Source organism: Furipterus horrens, unplaced genomic scaffold (genome assembly GCF_987537825.1).
Source record: "Furipterus horrens unplaced genomic scaffold, mFurHor1.1.pri manual_scaffold_9, whole genome shotgun sequence".
In the NCBI taxonomy this organism is placed as follows: Eukaryota; Metazoa; Chordata; class Mammalia; order Chiroptera; family Furipteridae; genus Furipterus; species Furipterus horrens.
Window position 1 is genome coordinate 42,632,935 of NW_028327179.1, and position 23,090 is coordinate 42,656,024.

At 33.4% G+C, this 23,090-nt stretch overlaps 1 protein-coding gene across 1 annotated transcript in view; it reads left to right on the top strand.

Moving 5' to 3' along the window:
• Window positions 1-15,191, top strand: part of PCLO (piccolo presynaptic cytomatrix protein) — a 337,379-nt gene extending 322,188 nt beyond the window's left edge. Inside the window, exons 16-20 of the mRNA XM_090286882.1 lie at window positions 538-564; window positions 7,435-7,528; window positions 8,198-8,269; window positions 10,314-10,494; window positions 13,008-15,191. Of these exons, the coding sequence (XP_090143008.1) occupies window positions 538-564; window positions 7,435-7,528; window positions 8,198-8,269; window positions 10,314-10,494; window positions 13,008-13,219 (586 nt within the window). The 3' untranslated portion in view covers window positions 13,220-15,191. The remainder of the gene's footprint in view (window positions 1-537; window positions 565-7,434; window positions 7,529-8,197; window positions 8,270-10,313; window positions 10,495-13,007) is intronic.
• Window positions 15,192-23,090: the final 7,899 nt, after the last annotated feature.

Genomic DNA, 23,090 nt, shown 5'->3' on the forward strand with positions numbered 1-23,090 from the left:
GTCTTTTTTTTTTTTTAAATAATATACTAGAGTATCACTTTTTAAACAATATGAGAGTCCCTATCTTATATTTATTGCAGGACTGTGCTTCAATTAGACCATTACAAACTTGAATTACCAGAAAGGGCAGGCAAGTAACAAAAATATGTCAGTTCATTCTGGTGAAGCAGGGTCAAGTGGGAATTATAGTGAAATGAAGAGTGAGTTTCTCACCTAAATGTCAAACAAGACATTCCTGCTTGGTGGGATTTGGCCTCAAGGTGGCTAACATACTACTCCGATTCAATTCCTAGCCCTTTAGTAAATTACTGCTAATCATTACAGTGGCCAGAGCCTTGGGGTTTATTACACTCATGAGGTATTATTTTCACTTTGGTTCTAAGATTATTTTCTGTCCCATATGATTTGTGTGTTATGGTATAGCTCCTCTAATTATTATTCTCATATTTTCTTCTTTATTTCTGTTCCTAACTTTTTTCTTCCTGTCTTTCTTACTTCCTGTTGTATCCTTTACTCGCACTCTTGGAATCAATGCAGTCAAGTCATGGTTGTCCAGAATGCAAGGTAGAGTTGGTTTTCTTTCAGTGTTAAGCTTTGCTATATTGTCGAGTCCTATTTTTTGTCTTTTTATGTACATACACCTGCAGTTCAACTTGGGCTGTAATTTTTATTTTTCTACATGTCATTGTCTGTTGATTTAGGCTTAATAGCAAAGTGTTCCAACCACAATGTTACTAAGTAGTTTTAGCAGATGTGTGCAATAGAATATAGAAAACCAGAAAATATTAAAAACACAGAAGAGTATGAATAAGGAAATGTCACCCTTAAATTAGACATAACTAAATTGTTTATTCATAATTTTCACACTAAAACTAATTTAGCTTCTCATGTGATAATCATGCCTTAAGTTCTCCTGAGTTTTCTATTACAGATATAAAAATCTAGAGTCATTATTCAAAAGGAATAAACTGATCTGGATGTCTAGTACTTTGTGTAGCTCTCACCTTAAAGACAATGGATGTCTACTTTTATACCTCACTTAGACCTTGATATTAAAACATTTCCATGTCCTTCTACCTTCTGCATCACAAAATTATTGCTGTGCAACAAAGGATGCCATAATCTGCCTGTTCTAGTGCATCAGGAACATATGAACATTCTTTGTTTGCCAATAGTAGGAAACTGTTTTCTCATAGAGCTCATTACCAGTTACATCATTACATTGTCAGCTAAGGCTATCTCTCGACTCAGCCAAAAGCGTTCTTAGGCACATCTCATTGCATTATAAGTTAAATGTGTTATTTAGTTGGGGAGGAGAATTTTGTACCATCTGTAGCAAAAGGGTGATGACTATTTTAATCTCATCCAGAATATTAATGGTACAGGATTTGTTTTTGTCATTGACATTAAAATGACATTTTTACTAATCCTGACAAGCTGTGCCCAAAAGAGGCTGTTTCTAAGTCTTAAAGGCATAAATATTTAAATATTTTAAAGAGTTGGATTAGTCACCACAGCCTTTCCAGTGCCCAGAAACTTCTTGTTTCCTTGTAGCCACATAATTATGGCAAACAGTGAAATATGAGAACTCAGACAGGTTGCTTGTTATGAGTGGCTCTCCTGTCTCAGGATCCCATCCAGACCTCTCAGACTGATGTGCATAATTAGTTGTTTCAAAGAGACAGTGTCATTTTAGAACAGACATTATCAATCACTTTGATCAGATCCTTCTTACCTTTTCTCCAGAGAAACTGGGGACACATTATCAGAATGACAGCAGTTGTATATATTTAACTTCAAAGAGAACATGTTTCGTAAGTGTAAATAATGATTGAAATACCCTAGGTTGTGTTAGGTTACAATTGAGATCTAGAAATCACTTTCTCATCATACCTTTCATCTAGAAGTCACTTTAATAACTTCTGAGAGCTGTCAGTGTGAGAAAGAATTATAATGACAATGTAATGCATTGCCAGTTAAGCTGAAGAGGCCAGTGAGTCAAGTTGTTAAAAAATTGGCTTTGAATTTCAGCCCTATCAAGTACAAGTTGTGAGGTTTCTCTAAAACTATTTCCTTTTCTGCTAGAGAAGACTTACAATAGCCTCCCAGGTCTTTTGTGAAACATGTAGAGTAATACACCAAAAGTGATAAGTGTATTGTATAGAACTTCAGAAGCTCTCAATAAATGGCAGTTGCTATTATCGCTAATAATATATATCATAAGCTTCATGTAGCCAATGGTCAATTATCTCTGAGAAAAAAGAGATGCAGAATGTTTAGGCTACTGAATTAAACCAATTTTTTTAGAATACTATTCTAAAAAACCCAATTATCTTTCTTTGCTTTAATGATAAAGTGTAATACATCCATCATTCTTAAAATTTCTAAAAATATATATCCTGTGAACTAATAAGTATTTCACTGGTCCAGTGTTCCTGTCTTCTTTTATTTTCTCTTTCCACCCTCTGATCAATATACTCATAAGCTCAGAAAGGTCAAATGTCAGCCAAGACGAGTTGAAAGAAGGAGAAAGAGCCTGAAGGGACCGTGAACTCAATACTTGTCCCTGGATAACTGAGAAATAGAAATAAGGGTATCTGAAAGATCTCTTTACAATGTTGGACAAAGTACAAATTTTTTTTCCCACTAATGAGATTTTTTAATGATTGAAGCTGATCTTAGTTACCATGATACCTGTAAACCTAGTTCCTGGCTGGACTTTCTCTAAACACCTTTGTCAGCATAAATGATTTCCTGTGTGGCCTGTATAAAGCAGACACAGGTGTTGTAATGGTTATTTTGCAATTTGAAAGCCAAAAATTATTTTATTGTAGTAAATGTCAAAGGAAAAAAAGTACAAGAATGCTTAAGGGTGCATCCAATAAATATTTATATAGCACAGACTGGTCCAGACACTGTGCTAGGTGCTGGAGTTAGGGTTGACAAGCACAGCCGTTGTCTTTGACCTCAGAAAACACAGAGGACAAGTAAGTGATGGTCCATAAGCACATTATTGCACAGAAAAGCGGAGTTCTGCACTCACATTTCTAAATTAAGAGTAATTTTAAAAAATTAAATATACCATATTTCTTTATTGGATGTATACTTTTGCATTAAAGGAATATATGTATATATTTCCAATAAAGGAAAACCAACTAAAAATTTAAATGAGGACCTTAGATAATTTTATAAAAGTTAAATACAAAGAAGCCATCCTATTCCATTTTTCATTCTCAGTATTTCTTTTGAAATTAAAAAGAAAGTCAGAGAACTGTTTTTCAGCTAGATTAAGGTAGAATAAATTTTTTAAAATATATTTTGCTGCCTGTCTTAAAAGCATACGTGCTTTTTATTTTCAATCCTTATTAGAAAAGTTCTCTGATTGTTAAATATGGTCTAATTTTCCTAATATAATATTATGTGATATTCCCATGAGGGAATTTAGTGTGTTTACCAGACAAGGAAGGAAAAAAGAAAATGAGCTTCCTATTTTCTCAACCTGAATTTGTGCTCACCAGTAATCTCCCTGCTTACCTGGACATCTTCAATTTGCAAATTCATAAAATGTGTACTTTTCAATTGTGTAATGTGGCAACACAGCCCATTGAGATCATGCTCAAGTTGGTCAGTACGTGATAATTATTATTATTTAAATGTTACTAAAGGAATGGTTTTGTTTGGCCATATCTGCATGTCAGGAAATTCAAGGGCAAAGAGACTGTGAAGGAACTCATTGACATTTACACAGGATGGCCATGGATGGTGGCGAGGGCTCAGGAGTAAGGTGTGTTTGCCTCCATTAATCCTAAAAGCAGTGGATACCTTGAGTCTGGAGGGAGCTGGAGAATCAAACTCATTCATAAGATTAAGATACTCAATTAAAATGAACATCTAAGTTTCTCCCAAGCAATTTCAGTTTTTTTGAGTGTATATGGGAAAAAATATAAATATTTATAGTAATTATCCTTAATTCTACAACACTCTTAGGACATACCATTCAGAATTTCCCCAAGCAACTCTAAAACTTACCTAATTGTTTAATGATATTTTATATGTACACACACATCATGTAAAATTTGTTATCTATATGAAATATATATTTTTTAAAGTAGGAAATATGTTTATATAAATTGATGTAATGAACTTTAACTTATAGGAAAAGAAGACAAACTAGACAGTTAAGCTAATGAAACCTGCAATTAAGAAAATTGATGGCTTATTCACATTTTATTATGAGCCTAATCAATTGTTCATATTACATATGTTTAAGAGCAGCCAGTTTCCCTCTGTTTGAATCACGGTCCTACTGATTAATAATGATACAATCTTGCCAACATGCCTTAACTTCTTAGAGTTTTAGTTTTTTTTTAATCTATAAAATAGAACAGTAAATGATACCTGTCTCATAGAATTGCTATTAGGATTAAATGAGTTAATATATTAAAATCATTTAGAACTCTGCCTGGGAGAAAAGTAAACATTTAATGTTAGCTGTTTTTATTTTGATTTGCTTACTTTAAAGTGCTTTTCATGAATGAATCATATTTATAATGGTATGTCAATACATACCATTAAATATATATTGATAGAAAGTCACAGTTCCTCATACAGAGTTGACATTCAATAGTTTTTGCTAAATATGTTAATAAAAAATGACTAAAATACACATGTGAAAATTATACCAATTATTCATATTTATAGATTAAGAAAAGATGGTAACTAATAACTCCTTTTGAAGATATTTCAATAATGCAGAATAAATTTATATTTATTATATAAATAGTATATATAATTTTATATATACTATTGACATTTACAATTTTAGTGAAAGTACCTGAATTTACATTTGACATTAATTTCCATTTTGTTATCAATTACTCATGTAATTTTTCAGAATTTGAAGAAAATAACAATTTTACTGCTCTTCACTATATTATGAATCTTATCTTTAATACGTTTTTCCCATGATCTCATCAACTTGATATCAAACTCTGAAACAAATAGAAACTTTAAAATTCACACTATTACATTTTTTTCCCTAAGCTTACCTACCTAGAGGAATAGCCGTGAATTGTAAAGTAACAATGAAAGCAAAAACATAAAATATAAAGGGATATAGTTTACCATAGTAATTTTTAATCTTTACTATAAAATAATTTAAACTTACTGAAAAGTATAGAAAATAGTCTTAATACATGTGTTGCTACTATACAGTTTTATCAACTCTTAACATTTTTTAAAAAATAATAAACATTTTACAGCTATTCCTTAAGCCCTCATAAACCATTCTCCTGTCCACCTGAGATAGTCACTAAATAGAATTTAATTTCTATAATTTCTAAGAGACTAATGAAATTAATGCTTGTTGTTCATATATACATGTGTGCATAAATAATTTATAGTATCATTCCACATGACTTTTAATTTTAAATTATGACAACTTACTAGAGTTATCCTTCTGCAAATAATTGCTCAATAATTTTTAAGATACATCTATATTAGTATATGAAGGTATATTTTATTCATTTCAACTTCTGCTTACTATTTCATTGAATGGTTATACGTATCTTAATGTATTTATTCATTATCTTATTAATGTACTATTACAAACAATGTTGTGGTGAATGTTCTTGAACAAAATTCCTTGTGCATGGTTGGGAGAATTTCTCTAGGGCAGAAGTGGAATAAGTCAAAATGGAATTTTCTAGGTGTTTGAGTATATAAATTATAACTTAACTAGATATTGACAAGTTTATCTAAAATATGCATGTACAAATTTATACTCTGTCTACCATCTATGAGCGTACCTGTTTCTTTAAATCATATATAAACATTTCCCCCCAATTTTTGCAATGACAAAATTGTCAAATCCCATTCTTATTTTTGTACACTTATATGGGTTGGTTAGAAATCAGAATTGTTGCTTGATTTCTTAAACTGGATTCAGTTCACAAGGACTGAAAGGCAAGGTCTCAGGAGACGTAAGTTTAGTGGTTCTCAATGTTGTCTACACATTAGATTTATCCAGGAGATTTAAAAATTCTGATGCTCAAGAATCACCACAAACCTATTAAAGCCCAATCTCTCTAAGGTACAGGGAGGAAGATGTTGGCGTGGTGCTGGTTGCCCCACCTTCCACCCTTGGAACACAGACTCCTAAGTGATCCCAATATGCAGTTAGTATTGGGAATTACTATCCTTGCATATGGCTGATAAAGAAAATGAATAAAACCAGAGAGGAAAAAGAAAAAGATAAAAGTTGGTCGTGGACTGGAGTGTTACTCTCAGTAGTGTGATCTAGAATGGGTAGGTATTATTTCCTAGTGGTCTGGGGAATAACAGTAGGCATTCCAGGCTGTGGCGATGCTTGAGGTCAGGAATACAGCAAGAGGTATTCTGCTCATAGTTGAGAACAGAACTACAGATCAGGGGTCAAGATCCAGTCCTTTTAGAGACAGGTAGCTTGTGAAGTCCAGGCTTATGAAAGGATTCCAGAGAAATAGGTTGGTTTTCAGGATTCTGGTGCCCATAGGATCTGAGACATAAGCCTAAGCAGAAAAATCATAAAAAGGCAGGGAGGGTTCGAGAAAGGCCTTGTCTGTGTGGGCACCATTGCTCATAGCAGATAGCAATAATTCCCACCGCATCAGCTGGTTGATGCCAGCTACAGATGCCCTGTCAGACTTAATTAGGATAGGTTTTGGGAATAAGTTATTTTTAAACTCGTAGAATATAATCTTCTAACTGTTGCCCAGAGGGGATGGGAAGTCAAGGATAAATTCAAATGTCCCAAGTTGTAATGAATGAGAAAAAAATTTATTTTGGTTCATCATTTGTAATATAAGCTATTGACATAAACCAAGAATATATATTTAATTAAAATTGTTTTATAACTAGATTAAATATTCTACTTTACTAAGACTGTCAGAATACATTTGAAACATAAGTTAATAAATGTTCATTTTTCATTGTTTCTTCAGTCAAAACAATTATTACAATTTTTATAGAAAAATGAATTAAAAGACCGTGTCGCTTTGCTGACATGATTAGATTTAAAATTATTTCAAAGTTAAATACTGAATTATTATTTATAAGGCAAGAAGTTACTGACATTACTATATGGTTCATGTAATTATCTCCTTCATTCAGGAAAGAGTAAATTTCTAAAATTATAGTATCAATAGAACACCAAAACCTTTTTTTTTTTTCAAAAAACTACTCTAGGGCAAATAGACCTAAAGGCATCCAACATATTTTAAAATTTTCATTGTGCATGTAACTTAAAATAAGGTTGAGACATGAGGATGATGAGATGATTGCACAGTGATTCAAAACAAAATGTCATCTTAAAATGTCTGCATGCCCTTCAGGTTGACTGTGAAGTCATCAGTCCAGGTGAATAATCAGGTAACTCTTTCTTTTCTTCCAATTCAGTGCTGAGTACAAGAGAAGGACTAAATATGTTCAGAAAAGTCTTAATCCTGAGTGGAATCAAACAGTTATTTATAAAAGTATCTCCATGGAACAGGTATGCAATGATCTTTTTCTGTGTGACAGATTTAGGCTGATACAAGAACAGTGATGACAAAATTACTGAAGGACTGTGATCTTAAATTCAGAGAGAAAAGACTACAAGTAAACAGGCAGCAGACAGCTATATGAAATCATTTGCAGATGAGTTGTCTTTTGAAATGAGGTTTATTATTTGCCCTCTGGAAGATTTCTGATTTGACTATGAAGGTGAAGCTGAATGTAAATTGTAATACAGATTTTTGAATTTAAAGTAAGTTAAATATACCTGCAGAAATAAGTCAGTGCTACTATGGTTTTTTGGCAATTTACTGAAACCAAAAAACACTAATTCAAATACTTTTATCTAAATAATCTAGACAGTTTTGCAACTATGAATCCCATGTATTTAAACAGTATTGATAGAGTTTAATTTTTACATTTAAAGATGGGGGTAGATTAACAGGGAATTAGTAAAATTTATAAAATGTAAGGTCTCATATTACACTAGGTTAGACTACAAAATCATTGATATTTTACATAATATTAAATATAAACCCACATAGTTTTAGATAATATTTGAAGTATTTTTATGGAAAGGGAAAGATCTCAAGATGAATCTGTAATATAAGTGTTATGGAAATTTATGATGAGAAATGGTGTGATGACCTTTTGATTTGAACTGTAGCTCAAGAAGAAAACACTGGAGGTGACAGTGTGGGATTATGATAGATTTTCTTCCAATGACTTTCTTGGTGAGGTGAGCCTGTGATTTATTTTTTATTTGCTTTTGTTGTAAACTACCAATAAAAGCTTGCTGCAAAGCATATTTCTTAAGTTTATAAGATAACTACTTTTTTAAATTTATAAGGTAATGTCCTTTGGTGGATAGAATTTATTTTCTGATTACTTTTTGAGTAGATGAATAACAACTTAATAAATTGTTTTTACTTGGCCGTTTGATGTACTTATTAATTTGCAAGATCTTTTTACTCATCTGCTTTATTACACAATATACACACAGCAGTCAAAGAATAATAATAAAACACCACCATGAACATTATGATTTAAACATTAAATATGTGTTTAAAAAATTTTGCAGTTCTTTTGTCCTTAGGATATATTACACTAGGGATGGATGTAGAGTCAAATTGCTGTATTTTTTTATTTTATTTTATTTTTTGGTTTTTCAATTACAGTTGTCCCATTTTTCCCCCATTGCTTCCCCCCCCACCCAGCCCACCCCTTCTCCCACAATCATATCCCTCCCCGTTGTCCATGTCCATGAGTCCTCCATACATGTTCTTTGACAAATTGCTGTATTTTAAAATGTCATGACATAATCTCACTCTGGGTGATTATGCTACCAACTAAGTACAGAGTTAGGTTCACTTATTACCTTTTTATTAAGGAATTGCTTTTTCCAAATTTATAATTTAATATATTGGGGTGACATTGATTAATAAAATTATATATTAATTGGTTTGATAAAAAGATAAATGATCATGCTTTGAATTCAAATGATTATGTTAAAGATTTAAGATAAATTTATTATATTAAAAAATAAGATGGAATATTTTTAAAAGCATTGTCAGGTTAATTAATTGCTGTTCCTCACTGCTGTTCCTCACTGCATGTATGATGACTTGATATGACATTTTACATTCTGATTTCTTTCAAGTATCCAGAGGAAAATCTCTCAAGATATTTTAAGACACAAACTAGAAGAGAAAACAATAAAAATAGTTTTATATAAATTCACAAGAAATCTAACCTAAACATGAAATCTGGTAAAGTAGGCCTGATCCTGTGATTTATTTTCTCTCTCACATTTAAAAAAAAAAAAATTTTGTGTAGTGATCTTTGCGTAGAGCAGAAGTTATAAATTATTGTTAAAAAATTATCTCCCAAAAGCTATAACACCTAAAACACATGATGCCCTTTTGATAGGGACAACAGAGCACATTTGTGTAGTCTAGGTAACGTGAGGCCTTGTTTGATTCCTAGACCTTGTACCTTGCTTTTCCATCAAACTGGACCATTTGACCTCTACCTGCAGGCTCTGTGCTGGTGCCGCCTTCTGGACTAATCTTGATCTTAGATCTTAGACAGGACTACTCTAGGATATAGAGTTATATCTGACTTAATGATCTGTTTCAAAAAACTGATTTAATGAAGTCCTTATGGTTTATATATATTTCCATGAACATAGAACATATCTTCATTGTACTGGTCTTCACTTTTTATATCTCATTAAATCTAAGATGCTAGCAACTGTGTAATGCACCATTATTGATGAAACACTAAGAAAGCCATGACACAATGCTTTCTTATCATAAACTGTTAGTTATATCCCTATTACAGATATGAACTAAAATATGTTTTAAAGTAGACAGAATGAGTTGGTAATTGCAAATTATTCATTCTTTTTTATTTTGACCCTTGTAACTAAAATCAAACAATCTTCAAAACTGCTAGCCAAGTTGATGACTAGAATGTATCCATTTACCAAAGCTTTATTTCATAAGGAGATTGAATTTTCACTCTACCTTTTTATATCATCACCAAAAATTTTAATGAATAGCCCAGGATTGTATACAGTTCAATTTAACCAAATGTTCATCCATTACCCAGTATGCAGCAGCTGTTATGCCCAATACTGTAGGTGAAGAAATTTGAGAAAGACAACTTCATTATCCTTGGGTTTATATCCTTAAATAAATTTCAGATCATAGGAAAAAAAAGTAATGAATGTAGTATAGCTTAATTTATAAATTTTATTGACTAATTGTACTTTTTTTCAGGTATTGATTGATTTATCCAGCACATCTCACCTCGATAACACTCCTAGGTGGTATCCTCTCAAAGAACAGACAGAAAGCATTGATCATGGCAAGTCCCACTCCACGCAAAGCAGCCAGCAGCCCCCAAAGCCATCTGTCATCAAAAGCAGAAGCCATGGTATCTTCCCTGACCCAGCCAAGGGTAGGAGACATTTCAAGTAGAAAAAGCTTCTGTCTTTTTGTTCACTCTGTACCTTTGTGAATATGAATGCCTGTTTATTGAATATATTTTATGGGTCAAATTCTATTAGAAAGTTATTTAATGTAATATTATGCAAAGAATAATGGATATGGAATGAGGAGAAATGGGATGTAGTCTCAGATCAGCCCATAATTAGGTTTATGACTTTGTAATCTTTCACCTCTCTGACTCCATTTTTCAGCCTGTAAAATGGAGAAGGTTGGGTTATATGAGCTATTGGTTCTTTCCTAGCTCTCAAAATCTGTGATAATATGACTTTATAAGATGAATTGGGGTATTTCAAAAAGAAAATATAAAAAATCCTCAATAGTTCATTGACTAGACATAATCATCATTATCATTTATACATATTTTTTTCTGTTGAAATACTCATTTTTTCATAGGTATATTCCTATATACAGTATTCCCTCACTTATCAAGGGTATTACATTCTAGACGCCCCCCCCCCCGCCCACGATAGATGAAAATCCGCGGAATAGAAACCTTACATTTATTTTAGTATTTGTATCTATTTTAAGGTTTTATAAACCCTTCCCACACACTTATAAACCATTCCCAGCCCCTTATTAACCTTTCCCACTCCCTTATTAACCTTTTCCACACTTTTATAAACACTACTTATGTTCTTAAACATATTCTACACTCTTAAATCTACGTATCTTTAACAAGATACGTATACAGTACCGCAAAATCCCGCGATATAGCAAAAAATCTGCAATAAATAATTAAATATAATATTTCTAAAAATCCCACGATACAATGAGGCCGTGATAAGTGAACCGCGATATAGAGAGGGACTACTGAGATTTTGAGATTTGGCAGCCGTCCGTCTCGAGAGACGATGGTGTAGCTTCTTAAGAGTCTATCTGCACCGCCGAGAATGGTTGTGCAGTCCGACTCGGGAGTGACACGGTATCTGTCTCCTCCCATGTTGAATCGACATCTTGCGATGACGCTGGAGTGTCCTCTCCAGTGAAGCTGAAGCTACAGAGCCTGGGCAGGGTGATATGGAGGGTCTGCTGTTGCCCATGCAGCAGACCCCCCCTCTCTTCGCAGCTGAAGGGTCCAAGGGAAAGACAGAGTCAATACAGCTTGGTTTCAGGTGCGCCGCAGGAGTTGCCGGTGTTGACTACAACGTCAAACCGCCTTAGGGACTCCGGCTCCGGATTTTCTGTCGGGGTTTACTCCCCTAGCCTTTCCCCTGAAGAGGTATGCCGCAAGGCAGCGGAGGTTTTTTGGAGTCAGAGTTTTCCTTCTCTGATGTACCCTGACTGGAAGATCGAACCAGCGACACTTAACTCGCAGGCCGACGCTCAATCCACTGAGCCAAACCAGCCAGGGACTACTACTGTATTACATATAACATATGCTTAAGTATAGTTTTGCCTCTTTTTTAACTTATCACATCAAAAACATTTTCCATTGTCATCAAAATAATTGGTATGCTGCAGTTTGTTTAAACTTTTCCTATATGTTTGCCTCAAGCTATTTCTATGATTTTTTAAAAAACAAACTAATTTTTAAAATTCCATCACCATATATTGCCTTTGGAAACACGCACAGCTTTCCCATTGGAAAGAGCTTTTCTTTTGAGAGGTTCATTACCAGTCACCCTACAACACAGCGTTAATCTTCATCATAAACTGAGTTACTGCCTGCATGAGATAACAATGCAGTATCTTCTTACCTTGATATGCTGAACGATTTATAAGTATTAAATACAAATTTTTATATTAGAATCAGAAAGCACATTCGGTTGAAAAGTGGTTCTTTGCCCATTAGAAAGGAATGGATTATGAAGACAAGTGTTCTAGGAAGTAGGAAACTGAGGCCGTACAGGACAAGTAGGCCACTGAATTGATATGACAAACCACTGACTACCATGAGTGCTATAGATTTATTATAGATGGATGACTTTTATAGATTATTTATGGAGCCAGATCAGCTCTGGCCTAATGACCATTCTAGAAGATCAATAGTATAAAGACCTCTATCTCTGTGACTATACGGGATGTATATATACATTCTCAAAATCAACTGAGGCGAGGATTCTACAGTCTTCACTTTTAATATATCCTAGCAACTCACACACCTTCATCCAAGAAGTCACTACATTTTTACTTACAACTCCTGTGACAATGCAAGCCTCTTGTCTCTTACCTAGACCCTCTTAGAATTAGCAGAATTGCTTGGTGAAACTAAATATATTCATTCACATAAGGTTGGTTGGAATGTATTCTTCTCCTCAGACTTCTCAAGATTATTATCCATTGGCCTTTCCTCCCCAAAACTGTTTCCCAAATATTTAGTCATATTACTGTATGGTGAGCAATCCCATAAAGGAGCCAAAGAAACAGATTAACCAAATCTCAAGACAGTTTCAATTTATGTGAGACCAAGCTTGACAGGAACGCTGTGCAACTTGAACTCATGTTGTACTCTTTTGTAACCAGACATGCAGGTTCCCACCATTGAGAAATCCCACAGTAGCCCCGGTAGCTCGAAATCCTCCTCTGAAGGCCACCTCCGCTCTCACGGACCATCGCGCAGCCAAAGCAAAACCAGCGTCACTCAGACCCACCTGGAAGACGCAGGGGCTGCTATAGCCGCTGCCGAAGCCGCTGTGCAACAACTCCGCCTTCAACCAAGTAAAAGACGCAAATAAATTCCTCAGCATGGCAGCTTAATGTTCATCTGTTGCCTTTCTTTCCTGCTGTCCTCTCCTGTTTGCTTTCTGTTTTTGGCATACCCTGCTCACTCTGTTCTCTGTCCCTTTGTCTGTGTAAGAACTATCAGTACATAAATATGCTCTTCTTTAGATTTTTTAATTTACATAGACTGCAGTAAAACTGGCTGTTTCTACTTTGTCTCCACCATCCATCCAACCTGGCTCATGGTATTTGGTCGCAGTGTCTGTGCTGTTTGCAGGCGAACAACGTTGTGTGTCCCTTCTGTGTGCCCTTACATACCCTTCAGGATGCAGGAATTACATATAAGCACAGTGACTGCCAACATTCCAGGCATTACACCCCAAAAAGCACACACACAAGTATTGAAAGCAGGTTATCCATGAGATTTTTACATCTAGAAACACTCAAAAATTTGAGGCGGAAGAGTAATATGACAAAGAGTCAAGTTTTAGAAGCTAGGGGGAAAAGCCATTTTAAGATTAAAAGTATTCATAGATTATGCATGTGAAATGTTGTAGTTTTCCATATGGGAAACTTTGTGGTCTTTTAGAAAAAAGAGATCTATGAAGAAAGTCATGTTTCTTATATTCTCAAGAAAGTATATAATATTAATATGTACATAAGCCTATGTGATGAGGCAACACAACCTCATTAAGGAACATAATCAGGTCCATTCTGTTGGATCATACTTGTATATGGTAACAGAGAACATAGAGGTTATTTTTTTTCCTAACCTTTGGAAATCCTTTGACAGTCAAATATAACTTAAAGCATAACTATGTACCCATTTTAACTGCTGCATTTTCATTTGATTTGTGAAAACTTAATTGATATATTAAAACTTAAATACAGCGATTTTTACAAATGTAGGTACGCTGTAACTTCCATGAGGTGCTAGCCAGACAATGAAGAGAGACGAACACATTCTCCCTATCCCCCAAAATCATCATTTCTAAAGAAACAGCCAGTTTTAACCCCCTTCAGTGCTGTGCATGTGGTGTCATTTTGGCATTTGAAAACACAACTTATTTAACTAGAGCAAAAGATCACTTCTGTTTGCATGACTAACATAAGCCGGTCTCATCTGAGGATACATACTCTGGGTTTCCATTTCACCTACACTGCCACAGCAGCACATAAAAGCGGTCAGTCTAATCATGCCAGGAAGCAGCACAGGCACAGCATAGCAGGAGTCCTCCCCATTCAAAGAACTCAGTCTGATAATCTGCCTCCACCAGCCAATGGCAACCAAGACCAAAGCCAGCTAGCCCTCAGGAAGGTGATGTCTGATGGACCAATCAAGCCAGAAGGAGGTGAGCAGAAAGGCGCTGTTCAAAGCACACAGCAAGAACATTCCCCTAATTTAAAGCCCTCATCTTTTAATTTTTAGAGATTGTCTGATACAATATGTTTATCCACTTTTTAATGTGCTTTTGTGGGCATGGCATTTCAGGACTTCATCATCACCGTGTAAGTCCCAAGATCAGTCCCATAATATACTGACTTCAGTGATTTGTATTTTTCTATGCACTGGGTTATCTTTTGACTTTGTTGGGAAATAGATTAACAGTATTCCTATGGCAGAATGGAATGCATGCTACTAACCTAATCTGTTCAAGCATGACTCTAAATATGTTGCATTGTGATAAAACTTGAAACTGCTCTCAATTCAAGTTAGTGTACCAGCTAATATGTAGATCAGTTTTTGTTACATATTATTTCAAGTGTAACTTTTAAAATCTTCAGTGGATTTTGGAAATTCGTAGAGGAAAGTAAAGGAAAAATTGTTAATGCACTCATTCACCTTTCCATGGTGAAAGTTCTCTCTTTATCCTACAAACAGACATTTTCCACTCATGTTTCCGTAGTTGTTAAGTGTATCATGTTGGGCATGTGAATATCCAAGTGCCTGTGTAATAAATAAAGTATCTTTATTTCATTCATAAACTACTGGGTTCTGAGCCATTGTTATACGATGCAGCTTAAAATGAGTGTGTCAGTTTTTGCTTTCTCATTTGATTCCTTGCAATAGAGTATTTATAGTTACTGCTCCATTGTTAGTGAGACTATAATGATAGAGCTTGTGGGGGCAGACCAAAGTTTCATGTCAAAAATATTATAAGAGAGAGAAAATTATTTTCAAATAAAAGCACCACAGTTTACATAAACATGTAAATAAATGATGGAGTTGGGCTTCTCTTAGGCAATGCTTCCACTACTTCTTTCTCCCACATCTGATCTACTTCACAGTCTTCTCAGGTTCCCGAATAGAGAAAGACAAAGTCTATGTGCCCTTGCTCTGGAGATGCATCTGAAATTGATTCCATAGCTGTGATTAGAAAAGAAAGCAGATTTATATTTGTTCCTAACATGACCTAGCATTGGTGGAATTTTCTTGGAGAAAGAGTGCCACTTGCCACTGCCAATGACAGGAATCAGACAAGGGCAACTTTAGATATTATCTTCAAAAACATATAAAATAAAGTTTTTTTAATTGGATAGCAATGTTTGCCCTTTAGTTCTCTTCCAACCCTAAAATTCTTGATTTTATGATTCTGTACCTGCCACAAAATTAAAATAAAGTCTTGTACTAGCCTATAGAATTTATTTTTATTCTCAGGAAATAAAAAATTTAATATGCTCTTGTCCCAAATAATTAGGTATTTGGGACTGTGGAAGATGTATGGGGCAGCGTGAAGGGCAAACGATTGTGATGTTTCTTGAATTAGCCAGGTAATTAAGGAAACAATTAGCTTAAACATTAACATAATTAGGAATGTGCCCCATTTATAGATTAGCAACAAAGCACACGTTCCCTTTTCCAGTTAGCCTTACTAGAACTTTCCAAAAGTACTTAAAATTCCTCCTCTCCCCTTTTCTTGCATCAAACAAATTTTGTTGATTTATTAAGGGTATTCATTTTCTTTCTTCAAATATTTTGTAATTATAAATATCAAAGTAGTTCATTGCTACCCTTATTTCACATTTTATGTTTAATTATCATAATTTAAATTACTGTATAACATTTTGCCTGGTTTTTAAAAAATATTAGAAGTTTAGTAAATTTTTTAAAATTCCCTTTTATGAAGAATGCTCTAATGGATATTCTTACACATTTAAGGTGCTATGATTGAATCTTGAAATCATTCTTTATTGAAATTACAGTCAAATGAAAGTCAAGATACCATAGCATGGATTCTTGTTTAAGTCTGTTCTAATAGATGATAAAGCAAATGCCATTTTTTCTAAAATAATAATATATTATATTCCTGCTACTATAAATGTACCAGGAATATAATTCAGCCTTGCATTTTGCCAGACAACTAATTGGCAAATAAAGGATTAAATTTATGTAAAATATCATATAATGAGTTCAAAACTTAGAGAGTAAAAATTGGTAAGAGATGTGAACATAGAGCCATCAAGTTCCTATTCACTAACTGCAGAATAAGTAGTGGTATTAATTTTCAGATACTGGATAAAAGTCTCCGACTTCAGATCTCAAAGTCAAGTTCATATAATCCCGTCTGCATTCTGAAAATAATGCTCTGTATCGAAATAACTCTTCACATCCTCTGAAGTGTTTCATCACCCATTTTCTCATGTTATCACACCTAGTATATGAGGTCTTTGTTGCAGATATTTTTCTGAGCAAGCAATTAGAGTCAGAAGATTAGGATAGAAGAACACACAGCTAGAAATTTTCAAAATCAGTAATATAACCCTTGTCTTTTAACTAGGCCTAAGCCTTTGCTTTTTAAATACATTGGCTCCTTTGAAGTCAAGCTGCCGTGATTTCTCCCTTGATTTCAATAAAACAACTGTCATTTACTTATTTTTTTCTTACACAAAGTTCCAACAAATGATTAGAGGTTGCTAGAAATAAGGGCGGAATACAATTTAGACTTATTCTACCTACATGATTCTCTTTTCCAAAGGCTAATGATTAAGCTGCCACAAACCAAGAACATAAAATCCTCTCACTGCATGAGCGCTATGCAGCAGTAAGCACTCTATAGAGGAGGCTGTCTGTACATCTGTAGTCATTTCTGTCAAGAGGGACAAAATTGTCCCTAAAGAGCTTTTCTTTTCTTTTTTTCTGAGCTTTTCAGATTTCTGCTTGAAGTAGCATAAAATATAGGTCAGGCCATAATTATGGAGTGAGCCAAAAAGAACTTTTTCTTTCCCTCTGGAATTTAGTTGCATGTCTGGAAACCTGAGGGGAAAGATTAGACAGATTTTGCCAGAACATCCTGATGCCTAAACAGCTATCTGTATTTAGAGATTTCTGGAAATGTGTTTTTCAAGCCAGTTGTTTTGGTTGAACAGAGGCCCTGCCATTTCAGAAGGTGACACCAACCGGGGAAGAGAGTTTAAAAAGTAGATTAAATACACACACACATATGTGTATATATGTATATACATATATATATATATACCAAAATGAAAACAAATTGAAGTGTTCTTAAAACCTTGAAAATAAATTTATTTGACATTCACTATATTACATATTGAGCACACTTTGAAAATCATGAGCTATTTTGTTTGATTCTAAGATTAGTGGTGTGTTTTAAGTTTAGAGCAACACAGGGTGACTAGAAATATCCCTCCACTCTGGGTTGGTGAGGTTAGGTGAGAAGATGAATGTATGAAGGATTATGATTGAGTTTGTTGGTGTGGCCAAATTGTAGGAGACAGGCCTGAAGCTACTTCCACAGACTGCTCCACTTTCAATAAGGCTCATTGCGGCACCTGTCAAAGAAGAGCTTCATATTCTTATGTTGCTGTGGGGAACTCGTATTAAGCCATCACTCTGTAGGAGCCGCTCTCTTGGGCAAGTGGAAATGGGGGGCTGGGTTGGGAAGCAGGGTGGGCACTGGGAGTGAGGGAATTGTTATAAAAGGTGTTAGCTAATCAGAGTCTCATTCTCTTCGAACTGGAAGTAGACAGTCACTTTTGGTCAGAAGGAATTGAGCATTCCCTGTTTATGGAGAGGGTCGAAAAGGGAACTCAAGAAGTCAGAATGAGTTTGTTGTGAGGTGAAATTTTCTGTAACATTTGTAACAGGTTAATAAAAGCAAATTTATATTCCTCATCAATGTGTTTGCAAAAAAAAATCTGTAAAAACTTGGGTAGTTTAATATAAAAAGAAATGGAAACTTTTATGATTTGAACACAGCAAACATCCAACAAAATCTGAGAGAATCAAATTGGATATCATATTTCAAAGTTCTATGTCTATTTTTCTGGAAATAAGATTTTTGTTTTGTTTTGTTTTTGGTGTTTGTGAAAATCAAAATGTTTTTTTTTCTCAAGTTTTGTTCTTTTAGGAGTTACCATATTTTCTTAGAATGATTATGATTTTCAACCCTTTCTCTAGTCATGTAACATTTATTGCTAGAACTATTCTGCTGTACATTCAGAGACACAGATAGTAGATGAATAGCTCTGACCATATGACACTGTCTGTTGTTTATGGACCTTCATTCACAAACATGAATCCACTGACCTACTATCATTGGATATGTTTGTTCTTTGCCAGTAGTAGCCACGGGTCTGCATGGAGCCATCCACGTAGCGTATGTCTGATTCACACTGGAGACTTAATCTGTTCATTTCATCTGACATGAATAGCAAGACCAACTGGCCCTTCTTAGTATCAACATTGTCTTCAATATTGCTGTGCCTTAGTCAAATGATCTAGCTACGTGCCTATTTAATTAGATGCGACCATTAATACATTATCTGGGAAGAGGAAAGCCTAATTTTAACATGATGAAGTTCCTTAAATACTGTTAATAACATGTCTTTAACAAAGTTAAAGTTAATTTTTTTAAATGCAACTTATTTTACTCTGGGCTCAAGAAAATTATTATTTTTAAGTTAATTTATGAAATTACCATCAGGGAGCAGAACCCTGAGGAAATGAGACAGACGAGTAAATGCTGATGGCGAAAAGAAATAAGAAGCATGGAGCATGAGAAGGCTGATGGGGACACAGGGAGGGACCCTGGACAAAGAGTACAATGTGGCCATGGGACTGGGAACATTATCACCTGTGTAGGAGGGATCATGGAACCAGGGAAATGCTACCTAAGGCAGAGGAATTCCAAAGGCATTATCTGGCTACTTAAAGAGTATTGCGTAAATCCAGGTATCAACTCTCTATGATTTACTTAAATTTTTCCCACTTTTCATCCACAAGTATTACATTATGTAAAATCATGATATTTCACCCATTCTTCATTGTACAAGATAATTTGGGGTGGGGGGAACAGGTAGATATGGGGTAGGATAAAAAGAATCTTCATGCGTACTAAGGCAGACTGGGAAACTATCCTTTATTCATTTTATTTTATTACTGTGTGGAATGTGTAAATAAATAATCATTAAGGAGCCACTTATGGGTTCCATATGAAAACATGTTACACTAGAAATAAAGAATTTTGAACAAATGGGAATAATATAGCTATATAATCATAGCTTAATACTTTAATACTTCAGTATTTCATCTTTAAGATACTAAAAGAAAATTAGTTAAATTGATAATTTGAACAAAAACTAATCAAGATATTGATATTGATATCAAGCAAGAACAGATGAGTTTTGAGAAGAAAATGCTTTATAAAAGTCAGGAGCATGAATCCCTAATTTTAAACATATAAAAAAGACAGTAGAATAAACTTCTGTTGTATTTTTAAAAGGAAACCAAAGGAAAGTTGGCTTTTCTTCATTACAAACTCAAAACCACATTATTTAAAATTCTGTTGGTCACATATTTTAATCTGACTAGATATAAAATGAACTTAGAATCTATATAGAGAGATATAGAAAATGGACTTTTTATACTTATAATTCAAATTTCTATATACATAAATAACTTTTGGCTCCACCCAACTATTAATATACAATAAAATTTTTTAAACTTTGTGGAGAAAACTCCTGGGAATGAATTTATATTATTTTTTGCAGGTAAATCTCATTATTTACTCTATGTTTCTTTATATCATAAAGTAGCTTTTTAAAGCAAACATAGAACAGACAAGTAAATTGTCATGATACATAAATTTTTTAATTCAGATCTTATACTCCTAGAGTTTTGAACTTCTTGATGGAATAAGTTTTGAAGAAACTTTAAAATTTTAAAAAGGATAACAATATCAATATTTTCAAGAAAAGCTAACAACTTGATATTATTTTAGTATAAAAATAAAGTAAAAGACACCATAGAATAATTGTTATGTATATAGTGGTTTAAGATGGCTGTTAAAAAAACATGGTGCTAATTGGTTCTTTTTTCCTCTTCACAGTTAATACTTAATTTTTATCACTGTAGATTTAGACCATTATTTCTCACAGTATGTCCATTCACCCCTGCAGGTAGGGGTCTACAAGGTCAAAAAATTCTTAAGAATATTGTTATTTTCCTTTCTTACTTTTATTCTTTCTCAAGTGTACAGTAGAATTTTCCTGCATTTAGATGAGATGTCAGGATATCACTTGCTTTGATGGCTAATGGGAAATGTACTTGTTTATTTTTAATTTAAAATTTTTAATATGATAATATCAATAAATATAATTCATTTAAAGTTCTTTGGGGAATTCAATAATTTTTAAAAATGTAAAATGTTTTGAGTCACTAATCTATACCTATGCACAATCATAGTTTTTCTAACAAAGACATTGGATCATTAGAGGTTTCTTTCAAGATATAATTATCATATTTGTCCCTAAATTTTGTATGCCTCGTATCTGTTATATTGCATTTCAGAGCCTCTTCTTTCTCATTTAGTATTAATTTGTAATAAGATTGACGACCATTTTCATTTCATATTCTTATTCAAAATATTATATGGGAAAGGATTTAGATTAAATTATGATTATATATTCATATTTATTATTTCTTCCAAATCTGACTGGTAAGTTGCCTATCAGCTTATCAAGCTGTTCCCAAACTAAGTGGAGTGAGAGGGAGTATTGTAAAGGGAGAATAAGTTTTATGTGTCCTTATCTTGAAGTAAAATTTATTGGAAAAAACAATTGTTTATATATTATTTGGCTTTTGTAAATTTTGTTATTGTATTCTCTATATTACTGGACCTATATACTGCAAGATAATTGTGTTGGTGGAAATAACAATAGAAAAAATGAAGATTATCACTTTGATTCAGATCTAAGGAAAAATTAAATTTTTACCTCTTAGCAAATTCTTGATTCCTAATTTTCAAGTATATAATTTAGCATGTTTTTAAATAATTAAAGCTAAAAAGGGGAGTCTGAAAATATGTATTTATCATTTATAGAAAATATTGTCAGATATATCTATATTATTGTGCATCATTTATTTACATTTATATATACCTTTTTAAAATTTTAAATATTATGTTCCAGACCTCTTCAAAGTGTTAGCAATACTGTAGTAAACAAAATAGACAAAAATTACTGTCCCTGTGAATCTTTTCATCCTAGTATTGTTTATTGAGTAACCTATTATAGATATCTGGGAAGAATTCTGAAGAATGAGAAAGCATGAGTTTGTCTACCCTCCCTGCGAATGAGAGAGAAAAATATATTGACTTACGTTTATTGCAACCAAACATAATCATGTTTAGAAAATATCTGGAAGTATAATTAATTATATTTTTATTTATTCTGGCTCTGATTATCACTAATAATCTTTGCTGTCCACTGGGATGTAATCAACTACAGTAAGAGAAAAAGTATTTGAAAATGATTTATTTGGAGAAGGTAGAGAGGTTAATGAAATTAACAAGAGGTTAAGTCCCACGGGGCTGGACACATCTTTATCAAATAATTGTCCAAACTCCTCTTTACTTTGTAGCCATTGGCTACACTTGACAGATGTGAAAATACTAATCAGTGTTTGTTGGAGCATTAGCCTTATCAATCAGTCTGCTATTATTCATTTGTTTTTACTTATATTGGAAATATATTTTCTTTGAGCAGGCTTTTTATATAAATCAAGCTACTTGGATTCCATTTAAGGATAATATCTTTGTTATCTAAGTATTCATGATCTAAGTTATCAGTTTCAGAATTATGTAGCAACATTTTTCAAAACTTTTTATAATTACTCAAACAATTCTGCATGTTTTGCAAGTAAACTGCAAGATATAAGATAGTCTTGCTTCAAAGGAAAATGAAATATAGAAAAAATAATAGTTGCTCTTGAAGACTTGATGTAGATCTTGAAACTTTTATTTCAAATATTCTCCCTACCAATAATTTTTGGAAGATAAATATCTTTATTATGTTACAACAATTCTGCTTGGATCTTTCAGCACAAGTACCAAAACTTGGTACTTGATGAGTTCTTTGTTACTTCTATTTATTTTGACATTGCTAGAACTTAAGCTAAATTTATTAAAGATAATGTGAATTCACCTTCTTAATTTTCATTGATGATAATGTCTTAATCAAACTTTTTCCCATTATTTACCCCCACTTAAGCTGTATTGACTTTAAATGACTTCTTCCAAAACCAGCTCTGAACCAAAAACACCTTTAAAAAAGGAAGAGGCACTTAAAAGGCAACATAATAGCATAACTACAAGGACTATAATATACTGAGCTGTCACATAAATTTATGTAAGAAAAAAATCCTATCTACTGTGTTATTAAACTAACTTTACTCTCATTTCCAAACACTTGTTACATTGAAATCACATATTATTACTTCTGTTCCCTGAGTGATCATTGAACCTGTCATCTACAAAGACAGAGAAGGAGTGAAGGGATACATGGAAATTACTGATAGCATTAGATAAAAACATTATTAAATTGATCATTAAAATTTTCTTAAAGAATTTAGCCATAAAGTCAATG